At 35.9% G+C, this 19,822-nt stretch overlaps 1 protein-coding gene across 1 annotated transcript; it reads right to left on the bottom strand.

Moving 5' to 3' along the window:
- Positions 1-562: 562 nt before the first annotated feature.
- Positions 563-12,125, bottom strand: LOC139122929 (isovaleryl-CoA dehydrogenase, mitochondrial-like). The gene is made up of 12 exons (XM_070688800.1): positions 11,995-12,125; positions 10,967-11,065; positions 9,720-9,809; positions 9,007-9,061; positions 7,244-7,413; positions 6,108-6,201; positions 5,687-5,823; positions 4,842-4,938; positions 3,576-3,669; positions 3,118-3,199; positions 2,555-2,732; positions 563-2,257 (listed from the first exon to the last, which is right to left on the bottom strand). The coding sequence occupies exons 1-12, from the start codon at positions 12,118-12,120 to the stop codon at positions 2,121-2,123; spliced, it is 1,359 nt and encodes a 452-aa protein (XP_070544901.1). The 5' UTR covers positions 12,121-12,125; the 3' UTR covers positions 563-2,120.
- Between the last annotated feature and the right edge of the window lie 7,697 nt (positions 12,126-19,822).

Below are 19,822 nucleotides of genomic sequence, written 5' to 3'. Positions count from 1 at the left end.
CAAATTTAAAGGAGGGAGATAGAAGGGATTATAAGCAGGGGGTACCAGACATGAATTCTTGCTTACGATATACAAATCAACCTTTTACAATAAGAACAAGTCAAGTCAAGCTTTTTGATTTTTAATATCTTCAATACTATGTTTGTTTTTCATCATTTCCTGAAAAGCAAACCTGCCTGCAAACAGCAAACAAAGAATCTGATTGAAAGATGCCTAGTTGGAGTGCTTGCTGTCTGCCCAACCATAATTTAGTCACACATCATACTACAATGGGCAGTACAGGATCATGGAAGATGTTATAGTTTGAAAAATTCCATCGTCCCTCATTGAGAGACAAAATGAGGCTGAATCCAGTAGATTTCCCTGAAACATCCTTTCTACTGTGTTGTATGTGTCCACTCAACCTGTGTTATACGCTTGAGACAGAAAGCTACGAAGGGTGGCATGGAACAGGGTACTAGGGTTGAGCCCATGACTAGGGTAAAGACCGTCAGTGATCCAGATGAACCCGTTTGACCTGGATCATGTGCAACACGTGACCAAAGGAAAGAACGCTTGTCTAAGGAGTTAAAAAATTACACCAAGAGTTTATTGTCAGATGACTTAACTAGATATTCATCATTTTAATGATGATACTTTTATGAAATAGACTAAATAGTATATGAAAAATCTCATATCAAAAGAAAATATCACCAAAATTTTCTTTCAGATTTCAAAAATATAGTAGATGCCACTTCCCTAAACCTGGGTTCAGATTAAACATTCAGCTGTAAGGTTGCACAACTATAACGTCAGTTTGGCCTTACATCACCATGAACACTTTGGGAATATCTCTTCAGAGTTGAAAGTGTGTATATTGTGATTGATTTTGCTTTTCATGTAAATACCACTGACGTGTCTCAGGAATAAATGGCTGGTGTTGACTGTGTATTTATAGCCCCGATCCTGCAAAGTTCATACGTCACCACCAGGTTAAGTGGGTTGACACATTTCAATGAAGACTTTAACGTTTGAAGGTCTCTGAAAACACATACTACGAAGAAAATAAGTTTTGCCGATGTAACCAGCTAAACCACGCCAAGTGGGTGAAAAAATGTAGCACAGGTTTTGATTCAACACAGCTTTTTACTGACTTGGTACATGGGAAGTATAGGCCTGGCAGAATATGGATAGCAGGATTTGCTTCAGTAATCTAACAAACTACACAAAACACATATTAAAAGGTGTATATTTGAATCATGCTTTGTCTTTGTACTAAACAATGGTACTGATGTTTAAAAATGAAGAAATTAACATAATTAGTCCCAGATATTCAAAATGACAATGTTTACAAAATTTCTGATAATAAAAACTTTATAATTGCTCTTTGCATGATTTGACTAGACCCTTTACTCATTTTTCTCAACTGGCCTAGTAGCAATATTTCAAATAAATATGAATACCACAAGACATGGGTAAATTTCTTTTCCCAATACCCTAGTACTGTGTTTTTGAGTAGAATAGAGAATTTGCCATCAATAAAAAAAACTTTTTTTTTAATTACCTGATTTTTCAGTGTAAATGAAGTGTAACAGTGATGGTACAATCAGACAATTGTACCAAAACTTCATATGTAAATTACATCACTGATGATAATTGTTTTCACTTGATTTTCAAAAGAGATATTATCTCCTATATACCAGTACTTAAATATTGAAGGAGCTGGAATTATATCATACCAGCTGCAGTATATTGATGGTACAAATACAGTGATCTGATTGGTCAAGACATGAAATGAACCATGCTATATTTCCAATATAACACATTTGGCACACATGCAAGCTCTCGGCGAGAGCAAAATTCCTTTTTTGACATTCAAAGCCAGAATTTCAATATACTGTAATAGCAATAAACCATACCCAGCGACGGTATACCACTCAGTTTTGACCAGTTTAATTCATATATGCACTTGCTATCGCTCATGCATATATATGTTGTGAAATAGTCAAAATCTCATGGTATACCGTTCGCTGGGTGTGGTTTATTGCTGAAATATCATCTGCTCTGCTCAAAATTTTCATATAAAATTAATTTCAAGTCTTTCAGAGTTATTTTTTGCATTTTTTTCCTCAATGTAAGTTTCAATCCTTAAACTCTTCATTGAAGGATCTGCCAATGATCAGTCTTCGTACTTCACTGGTACCTGCGCCGATCTCGTAGAGTTTGGCGTCGCGAAGCAGTCGGCCAGTGGCGTAATCATTGATGTAACCATTGCCACCTGTGTTTGACAAAGTAGCAGAAGCAGAAAAATGAAAATTTCAGTTCCAACATGTCGTGGACCACCCCCCACCCACCCCATCCCCCTTCATTACACTTTGATACTTTGATGAATGTCTTCCTCAAGTGTTATTCAGATGCAAAAAACAATACACCAACAGATTGCTGACTGAACATACTGACCCAGGTCAAATCCAAGCCAATTGCAATTACAACATCTGTAGCATACCACTTGAGCTAAAAGCACAGAATGCAATGGCACCACATGATATTTCTATCAAATTCTGTAATGACATACCTAAGCACTGTATTGCATCCAAAACAACCTGAGTTCCATTCTCTGCAGCATACAGAAGGCACCCTGCACAGTCTCTCGGCAACACATGTCCCATATCACATGCCTTAGCAACATTGTATACGTAGGATCTGCACGCGCTCAGACGGGTGTACATGTCCGCCATCTTTGCTTGCATCAACTGTGGGTGAAATAAGCAGTCTTATCTTTGCAGGAAACTAAAATTTATCATGTCAATGTTTTTTTGCTCATTAACAATTCGACTTCATAACATTGAGAAACTGATAAACAAGTCACACGACACCCACTCTTATTTCAGTAAATCTTCCCAAAATGCGTTGCCAATGACGACACAATATCTGTATTCAAAGCTATCAATTGTCTGTCATATCATTTCAAAAAGTTAGTCCCTGCCAATTTGTCCAAGTCAGAATAAATCATATCACTGTATGAAATTAGTACTAGTCTTTTTTCCCAGTGTCTGAGATGACCAACAGATGCTACTCAGAAATTTAGCTTCCCTTGAAAATCTGTTTTCTCTTTCCTATCAGAATATCTTCATTTACCTGAAAGTGACCGACAGGTTGACCAAACGCTTTTCTAGTATGCATATATGGAATTGCTATATCCACAGCTGCTTGCATGACGCTGAAGAAAAATTTGACAAAAAAATTACAAAAACACAAGTAATGATAAAAAAAACTAGCCATAAAAAAATTGAAAGATGGACTTTGAAACTCAACAGTGTTGGGTATATAACAGTTTACAAAATATTCCTGATGATTTGTAGTCATGACCTCATAATGATCACAACAAAATATGCTGCCAAAAGTATGACCGTACAATGCAGCACTATTTTATTTCATTGTTCCACAGAGGTTTGAAATCCACTCAAAACAATATCTAGTATGAATTCACAGATTGTTTCTTCTGACAAATGCGCATAAATATGTAAAATGACAGAGGAAGGACAGAAGGAATAAGCTGTCTGCATTTGGATTGCTACTACAACTATCATAATCACCCAACTGCGCATGCGGCCACGATCAGTCTCTCGATGTCAAGTCCACTCATCAATACATACACTCCTTTGTTCACTTCACCAAGAACATTTCCAGCTGTAATACGACAAACAGAGAATAATCAACCAGATTGCAAACATTATACAGAGATTTAAAAATACCCTATAAGAATAACGTGGGCTTATACATACCATGGAGATAAAACTGCCCTATGAGAGCACAGATGGATCTCGCCACACATGTGGCAATAGATGCATATGGGACTACTACAGGATGTCTATGGGACTTCATGCTACATATAGGACTGTTCCAAACTACTGACAAAATGCTGCAATCATCCTAGAGAAGTCCTGTTGGATTCCTGTGGGACTCTGTGACATAGGATTCCTGTAAGGTATTTTAAGGCAAGTATAAAGTGGTGTGTGTGGGGGGGGGGTGTACATTTTAGAATTATTGAACATATACTTTTTGAAATTTCTAAAACAGGGCTAACTGCTTTGAACATTAAACTTATACCCTATTCCAGTCTTACAATTGCAGTTCATGGTTGATGATAGAGATATGTATGTTTCTAAAGTGTTCTTGCAAACTTCTTCTGGTAGATCTTGTCAATTAACTTATCAAATACAAACTGCAGACTATAAACCCCAGACTAAAGATATTTTGAGCTTTGAACATGCATAAAAGCTTATAATGTTTGGGAAAATAATGATACATATTTTACTATTTTAACACAGTGGTAAAAGTCAGTTAAAAATTCTTATCATGCAGGATGATGGAAAAGCAAGTTACATGTAAGTTGGTCCATGTGAGCACTTCTGGACGAATTGAGTTGAGAATACCTTGTAACAGGACATTGGTTAAGTCTTAGGGTAGTATGTGCTTTCAAAATGAAAGACAACCTTTTGATCAAACTGTCCTGGAGGAAACATTCAACCATTCTCTCTAAATATCAAGAACATACATGTAAACCAGGACCCTCCATGCAAATTTTGTATCTGAGCAACTAATTATCATAAATTTACTGGTACATGAAACTCAAAATGGCAGCTAGCCATGTGTTAACTCAATGGGGAAAAAATAAATTTGAGACTGTCATAAAATAAGATGGAGAAACCTTTCACTCCAAGAGCTTTAAAATGAGCCCCACCAGTTGTACATCAGAAAAGTGTTGTAAAAAATTTGAGAGTCAGAATAGCTGTCGCCGAGGTGCATTCTACCTTAATTTCAAACACAAAAGCTATGTAAATGACAGTACCACAGTGTACCTGGTACTCTGCAATCTTCAAAGACCAGCTCACTCGTGTTGGAACCCCTCATTCCAAGCTTGTCCAGTTTTGGCGAAGCACTGAACCCTGGGAAGGACTAAACAATGGACGTTTCTTATACAGAGGTATATATAAGATCAAGAGCCAACCTTCTGGTGAGATGCAACAGAATGCAAACTGTTGCTACCAATTTTGAATTCAATGGATAGCGGTCATGCAGACAGAAGTATAGGTGTATCACATCTATACATAAATTTCCCTTATTACAAACTAATCCTCCTTACAGTGCATTGTCTTTGAAAAAAGATGAATAGGAAAATATGCCCAAACATGTTGACTTTTCTGAATGTCACATCTTCCCTCAGTTTCCCTCCACTTGCCTTGCTCTTGAGACAAAACCATAACATGTGACCTCAGCACACACAATTTTGTTTATTATAATTATAATGATCCCGTGTTATTCGTTTATTTACATCTCGCAGAGATGTACATGTATAATATATGTATTATTTTAACATTCTGTGTGAACATATGGCTGCAGATTATTCTCCCAAGTTGAATAGTGTTGCCTGGCTGGAGACAGGAGGGAGATTGAAGGACAATAACACACGCAGCAAGCAGCAGGATACGTACATCTTAAACTACCAGTCTATAGCTTCCTTGCTGTTTTCTAAGGGATATATTGGGAACATTGCAAGGGATCACCTCATCAACTTTCCTACCTCAAACACTTTGTTGTCTGCCATAAGTTTTGAAAATTTGAGAGTCCAAAAGACTCTCCCTCTACGGTGCAAGCGACCACGGTAACTTGACATTCAAGAAAAAAAGCATTTATCAGCACTTACTTTTTCAACGATAAATGCAGTGATTCCATGCTGTTTCTTCTTGGCATGCTGGTCAGTCCTGGCATACACAACAAGGACGTCAGCGTCTGGTCCATTGGTGATCCAGAACTTATGACCATTCAGCACATAAGTATCACCTGAATGGTATGTAAACCTTGGGGTCAAAGGTCAGAATGATATTCATGTCTTGATTTATGCAATTATTTTTTTATCCAAGGGTTGGATGTGTCAGTGGAGTTTAAAAATTGTTATCAGAACCTGGTTTACACTGTGATTGGTCAAATCTTCAAATTCTTACTTCCATATTGAAAAGTATCCTCTGCTTGCCTACGGTGATGTAAAATCCACATTACCACTCCGTATCATGAAACTGAAAACAACATGCTGTCACCGTACAAGTTAAATCTAATACAGTTATTACCATCTTTGTCAGCTCGCAAACCCATATTGACGACATCAGAGCCTGCGTTGTGTTCACTCATAGCGAGAGCACCAATGATCTCTCCTCTGATTAACTGAAAAAAAGAAATTAGAAATTTCAGGTGTGGTTTACCATGTATTTTGGTTTATTGCAGCTATATTCAGGCTTGATAAACAATGCGGTACTGTCTTATATATCTTCAAATAAGAATATTGAAAGAATGGATGTTCAGAAAGTCCAAAGGATGGATTGCTCACATGAGTTAACCTTTCACCAAAATGGTTTGGTCCAAACCCATTGTTATCGAAATAACGGGCGACGCGCTGACCATTAACGTTTATTTGTGTGGCAAGGGCGAGAGGAAAGCCAAAAATAATGGGCGAGGCTTGCCGAGCCCGTTAATTGGCTTTCTTGAGCCCTCGCCCATAAATAAACGTTAATGGTCAGAGCAGAGTCTGTTATTTCCATTATATTATCAGCGAACCCAAGAAAAACTGTCAAAATTTCCGAAAATTTCAGGAGCAATCGACAACTGGGCCCCAGAAACTGAGCAATACGCGACGCACTGTCACGCGCGCTGTAAAAAATTGGCAAATCCGGAGATGTTTTTAGAAAAAAGTATCTCAACTTGACCTACAAGTGCTCCATTTTATTTTGTGATTGATTATGATTTACGTTTCAGCTGTAAATTTACCATACTTTGAGTTGTTACTCTTATTATTCATATTCTAGGTCATGTAAACAAAACCATTACTGTGTATTTGTGGTCAGTCACGTGGTTCAGCTCGACCAATCAAAATGCGACGGGCAGGGAATGGTAATATAATATCAAATGAAGTGTGTGGACACACTTACAGCAAATTGAGGGTGCTCAGGTTAAGTGTGTTCAATGTAACTGCTAATTACACCATATATTCTGAATAGTATATTCAAATATATCCATGATTGAACAGCACTTGTCCTTTATCTGTAAAATAATTTTCAGCAACTAAAGCATCCTTGAAATTCAATACTTCTGAGTTATCATTTTGCAAGTCCATAGAAAATTGAGATGAACACATGAAAACGACTTTCACCTTACATGCACAGTTTAAGGATTGAAAATTCAAGATTTTCAATTTCAAATTTTAACCTACCTTTGGAAGATATTTAGCCTTCTGTGCAGTACTGCCATTTCTAACGATCTGGTCGACACAAAGATTGGAGTGGGCGCCATAGCTGAGTGCGACAGATGCCGACGCTCTCGTCATCTCCTCCATGACAATGACATGATCAAGATATCCACCTCCAGTGCCACCAGACTCATCTGAATGAAAAGTGATACCGTTATTAAGGTACTACAGGCCTCCAAACTAAAAAACTTTAACTTTTGCTCAAACTTTTCCAGGGAAACTTTCTACTTTTCTTTGACCAAATCAAGAATAAAAATCAGGGGTCACCATGCAAAGTTTAGTACAAGAGGAACAAAATTACCCAACATTTACCAACACTTGAAATTCAAAAGGAACTGAAATGATACAATCAAATTTCTGTGACAGCAGTACACTTGAGTGGGTTCAAAGTCTGAGAAAAAAGTTCATGGTACAAATATAATTACTGTTATACTTTTCATGTGATATTTTTTAATATCAGGTAAACTTCATTAACAGGTGCCATAATTTACCTAAGAAAACAAAAAATAGCATAAAATTCTGATTGTACCTTTCTGGTTTGGGTCATTGAAAACACAAATGATATTAAATATATTCAAGTGAATGTTAACAATCAAAGATGGCATCGTGTTCTAGACCATTTCTATTAGGACTTGAAATTTTGACTCAGACTATCAGCGATAAATTTTGCAAACTTTAGAAGACATAAGAATTGTCAATGTACATTACAAGATGCTCAGAGCATGATGTACGTGAGCATGTTTGTTATCATGTGTGTCTATGTATCTATCTGCATGTGTGCTTGTGTGTATGTGTGTGTTAGAGTGTATGTCCCTATGAGTACGAGTAAGCATGTACAAGTGTAAAGGAATGTGTGAAGGCATGAGTAGTATTCACAGCGTATGTCAGAGGAGAGAATAGTGAATTCCTCTAAGTAGATAGAATTTAATCATTTTTGAGGCTGATGGGAATCATAAAATAGTTGCACAATGAATTTCAACCTACTGACTTCCTCTCCACCAACACATTTTTAAAAACTGGCATGCGTACATGTAGTAAATTCCTGCAGGAGACTGCATGGAGTTTATTTGAAAACTTTTATCTGTCAATTTTAAAAGCTTGCATGAGGCATATCTCAGACAAGCATAAATAAAACATATACATGTATAATGTGGTGCAGTATTTGGAGCCGGGGAATTTTATGGTAACTGTTGTGAAAATCTTTTATATTTTACAGTCCAAATATCAGTAAGTGTAAAGCTAAAAATTTGCAAGCACCATCAATAATAGACCTTAGAAAGAGAGGTCTCTGCTTCAGTAAGAATGGTACGTTTCAAACCATGGTAATTATAATGACATCAAATTTTCCATATCTCAAAGCCATAGTACTATTGATTTCTGGTGACATACTATCTGTTAGTTTGGTTTGCTTGTGAGCTATTTCAACAACTATATGTTATGATCCTCTACATTGAACTGACGTTACAATGTGTGACAATGGTAAAATCAGAGCTTGGATTTAGACTCTGACCCACTCAATGAACTTTGACCCACTTAATGAGTTTTGACCTGGCAACTGAAAAACTGGTAGTTGTAATGGCTATTTTGTTTGTATGTTTAATTTTGTCATTTCTAGTATTACACAGGAAAATGGACATTACATAAATAAAGGAAACTTTATCACTAATAAAGTATTATACAACATTGAACACTGTGCATAACCAGTGTGTGTCTACATACAAATGTACCTGATGGGGCAGTGATACCAAGAAGGCCAAGCTCTCCCAACTTCAACCAAAATTCCTACGAGAGAGAAAAGGATAACATATGGCACATTTGTTTAATTTCTGAAATAAAATTTCTATCATATTATGTTTTCCTAATCTAATAATTTAAATCTCATCCCTGATTCCCAGTGTTCACTGTACACAACACAGTTTAACTTCTTTCAGGATAAATGGTGAGTAAGCAAACTTAAGTTTTGCTTTCCAAAAAGATTTTAAAAAGTTATAATCAAAACGTGCATGCCAAACAAATATTGATAATTGCATTCTTGGGAGGGCTGTTTAGCTAGGTAAGCAATTTAGAATTACTGTGCACAAAGTTGCTTTAACCACATGCAACTGTTAGTTCACGGAAAATGTATATAAAGATGTTGTGAAATTACTGTTCTGACTTTGTTTTGAAATGTTTGAAATGAAATCCTATCAGCCATTTAGACTTTCAACCACCTATTATAGCAATCTACTATATTAGGAACAATTATGAATAATAATATTATCATTGTGTACACACTTATGAACTTTTGTTTGGGAGAGGGGAGCAGCTGTGTGGTAAAACGCAATAGTTTTATCTGCCATGCTGAATGGATTTTTGACCTCTTGTTTCTAATGTATACACTTCATTGTAATTTCTTTTATTACCTACAAAATTATACGCTTGGATAAAAAAATTAACTTACTCTCATATCTTTGAAGTCATTGGTGGCATCAATTTCTGCTGCTTTGGGCGCCAATTCAGCTTGGCAGAATTTAAACACCGTGTTGCGCAGCTGTGGTTAGATAAACACAGGAAAAATATTTTCATTATAGGCAAACCAGATACAAAAGCTAGAGGTTGGAGTTGACTCATTGGTGTTGTAACGGGCTGTATCAATGCCCAAAGGGGCAGCTTTTTAATCAGCTTTAACTTTGAGCAAATTGACTGATTGTACACATCTTCCAAAGGGGACTAAAGGAGTAAATCACATAAACAGTCAATGTAAACAACAACTAATGCAAGAACCAGGGATTGAGAACTGCCCCTTTAAACAGGACTGTCAGCAAATGACAACATTATTCTGTAATTAATGTGCCAAAATTTACATTACATTTTTGGAAATTACACTGGCAAGAATGAAAATATAACTTAACAGATGACTGTCAATGCTTTGTTGAACGCTAGAAAAGGCACGTTAATGGATCAGAATCCACAAGCTACAAAGTACATTACAGTCATGCGTACAATACTGACAAAATTTTTCCAAATTTCTAGCAGCAATGTCCGATGCTGCAAACAGCACCATTGGATCCCTCTCTGGAACATGTCTTGTCATTGATGCTGAGTTGTTTTCCAAGGCCACAATTGAGCAAATACAACAGTAGAAGAACAGTAGAAGAAGTAGCATAACTGAGAAAACAAATTTGTGGTTGCGGAGACTTTTTTCACACTGTTAAGTGAGTAATGTCAAGGCAAAGATGGCAAAAGCACCCATTTGCCGGCTGACATTATATCGATCAGGATTAATTGGAAGGGTATTCTTAGCTTGAGAATGTTGCATTATGGTAATTTTTTATTCTGATTTCAGACTACAAAACTATGCTTTGGTGTCCAAAAATGGACAGTTACTCTAGATCTTCTAATGGCAAATGCTCAAGGAGTGGCCCCAACTGTGCCAACACTTTAAGCGACAATTTGTAATTTTCGTTGCTGATGGAGGGAAGTTGTGGTACTTATTTTTGAGAGGGCTGATATTGAACTTGTAAAATAGGTTACAAACTCAGCCACATATGTCTCAATCACATCGTCGTAAACCATGTGCCCCTTTACAGCAACAGCTTGGCGCTACCTTGATTTTTGCGTAGGTCTGCAGAGTGGAAATCATGCTCTGGCTCCCAAGTCTCAATAACAGCTACTATTTCCCTTATAATACAATACTTGATTTCTTACAAGCTGTTGTTCTTCAGTCAAGCCATATATCTTCTCATCAATTTCAACAAAGGTTCCTGATGGTGCTCCAGCAGCAGTCACTTGGGTAGCTGCCACAACCTGAGAAAATAATTTTGCCAAAGAACAATAAATAGGATAAATAAACAAGCAACCAAAACACAAGCCAAAACAAACAATTAACAAATACACAAACAAATAAACAACCAACCAATCAAACAAAACAAACAAATAAGTGAGAAATAATAAATAAATAATCAACAAAAACCAGATTAAACGAATAAATATATAGATAGATATATAAAGAAATAAATATATGAGAAAAGGATTGTTTTTTGTTTATCCTGGCTCGACCCCTTGTGCTGAAATATATCAAATCTGATTGACTTTACTGACCCAAAGGGCAAAACCATGTTATACATCCCCCTTTTTAGGGTACTTTACTTCTGTACAGTTAAAGGCACTGTTCTTGATCCCTGGGATCGCCTTTGTTCTGGTCTGTAAGAGGATTATGGAGGTGTGATAGCCTTTTGTTTTCCATTGAAATTGTAATCTGGTGGGTAAATTAACACATATGCCTTTAAACATTCAAAGCACCAGTCCTGTACTCTGAGCTCCATGCAGCTCCAAATCACAGCTTTGGAAGCCAAATTGCATATAGATACAATATTACTATTCCTTTACCATTTAACACGTGTTTTAATATGAGTGAAACAATTGTTAACAGCGACAAAAGATTGAGTAATTTTTCCATTCCATTATCAAACAACAACAACAACATGTACAGCAACAATAACAACAACAAAATAAATGATACACCTGAAAATTCTCGCGAGTGCTGCATGACCGAATAATAATGAAACAAAGGAAGGCTATGCTCGCGATAGGGGCGATGATTGACTCCCGTAAACTTTCTTGAGTTAAAGTGGTCATGTCAGAGTTCATGCACAGTGTTGTACAGATATTGACATGATTGACATTAGATTTCTGTATGTAATGCAGTCCGAACGGTCATTTGACGTCATATTTACCTCTTTTTCAATCAAAGACGGATTGTTGGCGGTAAAGTTTCTAACTGACGTTGAAGACCTTGAACTGTATGCCCTAGGCAGCGACCGAACAAGGCGGGACAACGCCAGAAGGCGTCTTCCCAGCATCGCCATTTTGCATACACATCTGACCCTTGACCTTTATTGCTTGACCCCTAAAATGGGTTAGACGATTTAAAATTTGCGAGGCGGATGCATAATAACTTTGCGGAGCAACATAAATTTATCCGCACCTTTTAATCAAACCAAGATGTGTTATTTACATGTAATTCCGTTGTACAGTGATGCTATATGCACGTGAGAAAATTTTGTAAAGTAAAGTAAAGTAAGCCTTTATTGAAATCGTATCCCAGTTGGGATCTTGATCATAAAGTACAATAAAGGTTTTGCAAAAACAACAATGAAAGAGTATATATAATATATATATATATAAATATAAATATCTATATATGAGGTCAACATATTACAGGTTCATAAATAGTTTACTTTGTTTTTTCATTTTGTCTTGTCTGAGTTTAAAACATGTATGTATGTATTTTCCCAATTCACATAGTGATGCTTTATCTGTCCTTGAAAAGATGCTTATAAGGTCTTGTGTGCCTCTGAATGCGTTTTTACAAATGTTTAGTTTACTGAAAAAATCATGTCTAATGTCTGTGTAGCCTTTGCAATGAAAAAGAAAATGTATCTCATCTTCTACTTGTTTGTTTTGGCAAATTGGGCATGCTCTGTCTATGACATCAAGGTTTCTATAATCTACCTGTTTCTATGTGTAGTATGTGTGCACTAATGTGTAACTTGCACAGGGCTGATCTGTGATCTGGGTTGTTTATAACATGAAGGTAGCTTTCGAGACAGAAATCTTTTTTCAACTCTGTGTATGTGCGAAGTTTATTTTTATGGTGCCCTTGTCTGGTATCATCATTAATCAATTCAAATGCACATTTTTCAAATAGCTGTTTAACTTTTACATTGAAATTAGTTTTAAACTGTTTGTCATTTTCTATTTTTACATTCATGGCATCTCCAATATTTACGAGCAGCAACGATTGTTTAATTCCTGACACCCAATTATCTGTATGTGCATTGTCCAGTTGACAACCCAGATCATAAGCCTCACGAGTAAGTGTTGTATCTGCCTTCTTACTTATTTTTAACCAATATTTGACCATTTGTGTTATGCTTGAAACAATTAGAGGATATCTACCCAGTTCCATTAAACATGCTATGTTGGATGCTTTGTTATTCACTTTAAGTATGTGCTTGCAAAATTTAATGTGCAACTTTTCAATTGTGTTTGTTAAGTTTGTGAGTATGGTTTTTGCATTTGTGCATATGTCCGCAGTCCATACTTCTGTACAGTATAGCAGAATAGGTTTTATCATGGCATCAAACATTTGTAAATGGACCTTAATTGGAATATTTGATTCTGCAAAGAGTAACTGTCTCAATTTAAAACATGCCTTCAGTTCATAGCTCTGTTTTTCAAATCAATTTGTGCTCTGTTTAGTTTTCCTGTAATATTTAACTTTATGCCAAGGTAAGTATATGTTGACACATAGTCCAACTCATTACCATGTATAGTAAATTTAAATTTGTTGAAAATTTTCCCCGATTTGTTGAAAACCATGATTTTTGATTTGAGAATGTTTATGCCTAAATGCCATTTTTCACAATAATGCCCTATTGAATTTATAGCATTCTGTAGCCCCGTAGGTGTCTCAGATAGTAGAAGTAATTAAGTCATCGGCATAAAGTAGACATGATAAAGTACTCCGTAATAAAGTTGGTGGGTCATGGTGACACAATTAAGCGAATCTTTTATGTCATTAATGTATAGGTTAAAAAGCAGTGGGCTTAAGCCGTCACCTTGCCTTATTCCTCTCTCCATGGGAAACTGTTCAGTGAGTCCCTCTTTCACCCTAATGCAACCCTTCGAATTTAAATAAATTGACTTAATGATGTTATAAAATTTCCCTGTGATACCATACTTTATTAATTTGTGTAGAAGCCCCACATGCCAAATTGAATCAAAGGCTTTCTGAAAGTCTATGAAACAGCCAAAAATATATTTCCCCTTAGGCTACTCAGATACTTTGTAAGTAATTGTTTTAAAACAAATATATGATCACATGTACTAAACTCTGGCATAAAACCAATTTGTTCCCTAATTATAAGGTTTTCATTTCAATATGAGTAATTAGTCTTTGTTTTAGAACTGAAGTAAAAAGTTTACTAATTGTACTTAGCAATGTTATCCCTCTGTAATTTCTCGGGTCATTTTTGTCTCCTTTTTTATATATCGGTACAATAATGCCTGTATTCCATGCATCAGGAAAGTGACCGCTAGCTAAGATTACGTTGAAAAGAGTTTTGATTTGTTTAATTAATACATGTCTACTTGCTTTTATCATTTCATTTGTTCTTTTATCCATACCTGGGGCTTTCCTGTTCTTTAAAGTACTGATGGTTTTTGAATTTCTAATTCAGAGATGGGTTTGTCCAAAGCTGAGATCTGTGTTCCCAGCCTCTGTTGATCTATCATGACATTCTCATCTATTAATGGCAAATCTACCTTTGTATTAAGTGCCTTAAAATGACTGTACCACCTTCTTTTTCAATTGGTGTGTGTTCACTGCTATTATTTTGTGAATCTGATTTCAACTCATTAATCAGCTCCCAGTACTTATTTTGGTTTGATTTCCCCAAGCTGTCTAATTTGTTTAAAATCTGACTTTTAAATTCTTTCTCTTTGTTTTAAGTAGACGTTTATATTGTTTCTTTAAATTGTAGCACGAGCTCCGTAATTCAGTATTATATGGGTCTCTGCTCAACTTAGTTGATAATTTGTAAACATCATTTTTTAAATTACCAAGATCATTGGTATACCACTTTGGTTTCCTAGAGGTGCTTAACTTCTTGCCCTTTTGTTCCTTTTTTTCCTTATAATGCGTTTATGGAGACTAGCTCCTGCTGTTTGTAGGAATATGTTTGATAACATTGCACAAGCTGTATTAACTGACTGTATTGTGGCATCAAAATGTGTTTTGTTAAAATTATTAATGAGTGATGCAATGTGTGGATTATGTAATGCTTCATAAAAGTAATACCTAGAGTCGCTGTCCAATACAAAAGTAAAATCATTGCTATGTCTATTTTGATTAATTTTTATATTAGTATCTACATTATTTAAGTAGGCGTTAGTTTGTAACTGAAATTCAGTTTGGCAATGATGTGTTTTGTATGTGTTTTCGGAGTAAACTAAAATTGCACACTTTCCAGAATTTCACCCTGTCTCCAGTTTCGCGCAACCACATTTATTTTCAAGCTTCTAATTCTATCAGCTATTTCATTCTGTCGATTTGTTTTTTCCACTTTTAATATCACCCCTCCCAAGATCTATCATGTCTATTACTCAACATTCACTTTCCAAGGAGAGTAGGCCTAAGCTTACGTTTTTAACATGTCACTAGATCGAGCCTGGCAAAAATTATAGTGGGTGGCTGGGCCTAACTTTATAAATGAAAATAAATATTGACACCAGACATGCCAAAAAAAAACCACAAAAAGTCATGAGCAGAATTATAAATAAACGAGGCAACCAAAAGAACTTCCAGGAAAGCTCAGATTAAAACATTGCGATTAACTACCTGTCTGTATGGCCAAAATAATCTAAATGACAATTGTTACTGTAATTTCACTATAAATGGAGATCAAGGTGTAGACTTGACCTTCAAATCTCACTGGGCTTGAACATTGCTGCAGCAAAAAAACACATTTTGTTTTTCCATCTTCATGAAACATTTTTTATATAGCCTCAGATAGGAGATATGCTACGCAAAAATACGTAACTTCATATCTTTTGGTGTTTAAATCGACCAGGGACCCCCTAAATGAAACACTGTGGGAAAGCCGCGATCCACCAGTCCTATCCACATGAACCAAGCAGGTGGATGGGCGGAACGACGCTATGAGCCAGATCTTTTTTAAATTAAATTTATTCCAACACGAATAGCAATTAGAGTCAAGTCTATATAGCTGTAAATACATTAAGTGAACAATAACAGCACAAAGGATATTCTGAAACAGTGGCTATTGAATTTAGAAGATGTGAAAAGAACTGTCAATAAAATTATATCATTATAGGAAAAAGTTTAAAGCGCATGCATCCTTTAGCTTGCCTTGAAGTTTAAAAAGGTTTGAAAACTTGGCCATAAAATTATCGACTTTGTTCATCATCTGTTAAATAAAGTACTACAACGTATTTATCCATGAAGATAAATATTGTTTGTAAGAAAAACATTGTCTTATCACAAAATAAGAAACACATTGTTGCATAAGTTCTTTTATAAATTTACAGTCAAATAAAATATGTTTTATCTTGGCCACAAATATTTCCCATCATCGCGATGAGCCGGATGAAAATTCCCGAGTAAATAGCGCCCTCAGTGGTGCATTGTGTGAACTTTAACATTATGCACACACAGCCGAAAACCCAGTAATACCTGATGGAGGGACCGTGGTAATTCCAAGTACGTTTTACTCCAAGCTGATATACTCTCAAGTAGTGACAATCTTCATTCGATGAAATCCCCTTGAATATAACAATTTCTGTTTGATCATCATCCATGCTATAATAGCCGCCTGTCGAAATCAATATATAAATGCCCCATTGAGAATCATCTGAAATGATATTTTTGCATGAATATATGGTAATTAGTTCTAGGTGAATATTCGAAATTTGCCAATTTTTATGTGATTAATGTCTACAGCCATACCACGTAGAAAACGTCAGTTCTTGTCCAATCATCGAAATTGGGAGTTGTTAGCACTTGGATGTGAACACACGGGCATATTACATACTGCAGGTTTTATCATGCCTTTTCTCCCCTCCCCTCCCTTCTTGCTTTTGATAAGAAATGGCAAAAATTCACAAAATTATGTAAACAGGGCAATTCAAAATGCCCTCCACCTTTCATGGGAACCGTAATCTGTTTTTGTTTTGTGTTTACAATTTAGTAAAAAAGCTGAAGAACGCTAATTTGTTATTTAATCATATTGTTTTAGTTGCAGAAAGATGCAAAGAACACATCATCTTCCATGGCTATAAAATGATTCTGTCATTAGATTGTCACACTTCCATAATCCCTTGGAGCGGAGGGGATCAGAAGCCACATACAAGTCTTCTTGTATACGCATGTTTATAGTCCATAGCTCTACATGTGGTGAATACGGTATAGTAGTCACTTGTGTGACAAAGACATCAGTTCAACTAAGGTCTTAATTATAGGGTACTTCTTAGGCCCTGCAATATGTTAATCATGTTGTATTGAAGTGACTGTGTGTAGCGTTGTAGTGTGCGTGTTTAGTTTCTTCAATGCATTTATATGTGCATCATTTTGCAAAGATGCGAGAGCTTTCATTTCTACATGGAGATAATATATTAAGGAAAAAAAAAATCTATTTTATGAGCCACTTGTCCAATGACAGAAAAGACACTGACAAAGATCTAACAGGCACCATAAAAATTTGAAGGGATATATATATATATATATATATATATATATATATATATATATATATATATATATATATATATATATATATATATATATATATATATATATATATATATATATTCAAATTTGACCAACTAATACAAAGATGCACTGTCTAGTTGCATATAGAAAGAAAATGAGTGTAAAATGGCTACAGTGACACCGGTAGCATGACCAAGACACCGCCTGACAGTTGGATGTAGTTGGCACACTTGGGACAGATTCTTTTGAGACAAATACTTGAAGAGGTGTTACACAGTCAGGAAAGTATAACCACTACTTCATACAAATTGCAATACCATCACATGTTGATTGTCTGGTAAGTATAGAGTTCACAGTCATTGAAAATCCATTATCATATCTCATACAAAATACTATTTACTTTTGTCACATCCCATCATTTAATTACCCTTGAAATGATTGAGATTTCCTGGAAGGAAAGGGTGAAATATGTGAGAAATACATAAGTACCAGCAACTATTGAATTTGATGATTTAAGTTTTATATCTTTCAATGATCATTTCTGGGAATGGAATGATCCCGCTTCTCCTGCTCAGATTGTGCGCATTGTAAAATCCACTACTTCATCTTGCTTTCTACCTTCAAGAGATTACATACAACAAGCTACAAAGTCCAAAACATTTAACAAATATTTTTGTCAGTTATTAATTCCTGTCCTACTACTTATTCTACTACTACCACCACAAACATAAACTCAGCTGCTTTGTGGGGAAAAAATTCACTGTGTGCTATTTTGAATAAATATGATGAAATATTTTACTCCATTATTGCGCAAAACAACACTTGCTTACTGCAAGGACACCATCGGAAACATATTATGAGAAATGGACTTGGCTGTTCAAATTTCACCTACTTGTTTGATCATCTTTTTATTTATTTGAGAAGGAAAAAAGTCATTTACCAGCAATGCTGTTCAGTTGATCACCATTATCATATTTTCGGGGTGGGGAAGGAGAAACAAACAAAATTGGAGGTTTTCCTGTGATCTGGTGACTTGACTCCACTCAAACAGTATTTGCAAACGCTATGATCACTGAATGATGAACAGTGCATATACAGCCACACCATAGTCTTTAGACTCGTCTTGTAACACTTTGGTCATCCCTATTACCGGTATTAAAAAGAAGATAATCAATCCGGGGTACACTGTTGAAAGCATTTATTCTTTTCTCTTTTAGAAAAATCAACACTTTGAGTCATTTCTTAAAATATCCTCTCATTCACAGGTTTCCAAATATTCACTGTCTTTTACCTTTAGAAGGTGGTGTTTATATTTCTTCATCACACCCTTTGATAAAATTTCACTACTTTCATGGTGAAAATCTGGATCAGAGGAAGTATCCTCCATTACCATGGATACCTGATAAGATAATGAAACAGCTATGCCACAGACTGTCTACAAAGAGGGCATTCCCTTTTCAGATGAATTGGATCAGAACTGGAGGAACTCCAATTAGAGGAAAAACACACAATAATCTTATTACACACTTTTTAAGATGTAAATATTTGAAATATGGGTGGTAATATATATACACTAACACTCTGTAGGGTATACACACAAATATATATTGCTTCAAATCGAGCAAAAAATGGTCATATTTGATGAGGAAGGGAACAATATCAAAATTGTATGAAGAATAATATAAGGTTATTCACAAAATACCGGGATTTATGTCCGAGAACATCGTGCAGCGGAGTATTGTCCGAGACGCGTAGCGTCGAGGACAATACCGTAGCGTACGATGTACGAGGACATAAATCCCGGTATTTGTGAATAACCTTATTATTATACACCTTTTTAGTCCAACTTACTTGAAAAAAGTCAAAATTTAGGCGTTTTTGGATGCTTCTGCACTGAGCGATCGCGAGCAGACTTGGAACGCGTTCAGCGCGTCCGCTAAGCGCACAGAATGAAATTTCAACCCGCGCTGCGCAGTGCGCGTGGTAGAAATTTTACGTCAGCAGCATAATTTCACTCAAATTCACCGGTTTTGGACTGACCATGATTTTCTTTGTGAAGTACTGAATGTTAAGAAGTATTAATTGTTGTAAAAATGTAAAATATTCTCTTCTTTTTCCTCGCGCTGACGTAAAGGTGTTTTGAGGTCAAAGGTCAAATAGCGTCCAATAACACCTAAAGTTATTGTACTCCGCGTCAAAGTTATTGGACTCCGCGTCCTCTGATACCGAAACTTACTGTACGACGAAACTCCATAGGTTACAGACGTAGG

The sequence above is a fragment of the Ptychodera flava genome, chromosome 22 (genome assembly GCF_041260155.1).
Source record: "Ptychodera flava strain L36383 chromosome 22, AS_Pfla_20210202, whole genome shotgun sequence".
In the NCBI taxonomy this organism is placed as follows: Eukaryota; Metazoa; Hemichordata; class Enteropneusta; family Ptychoderidae; genus Ptychodera; species Ptychodera flava.
Note: the sequence above shows the minus strand (reverse complement) of the source record. Positions and strands in the feature narration are given on the sequence as shown.

Coding starts and splice junctions, on each gene's coding strand:
- LOC139122929 (XM_070688800.1), bottom strand. CDS start 12,120: ATGCTGGGAAGACGCCTTCTGGCGTTGTCCCGCCTTGTTCGGTCGCTG. Junction 4,939..5,686: donor CTGCATTTATCGTTGAAAAA/GTAAGTGCTGAT, acceptor TCCATTGTTTAG/TCCTTCCCAGGGTTCAGTGC. Junction 3,670..4,841: donor TGAAGATTGCAGAGTACCAG/GTACACTGTGGT, acceptor GTCGTATTACAG/CTGGAAATGTTCTTGGTGAA.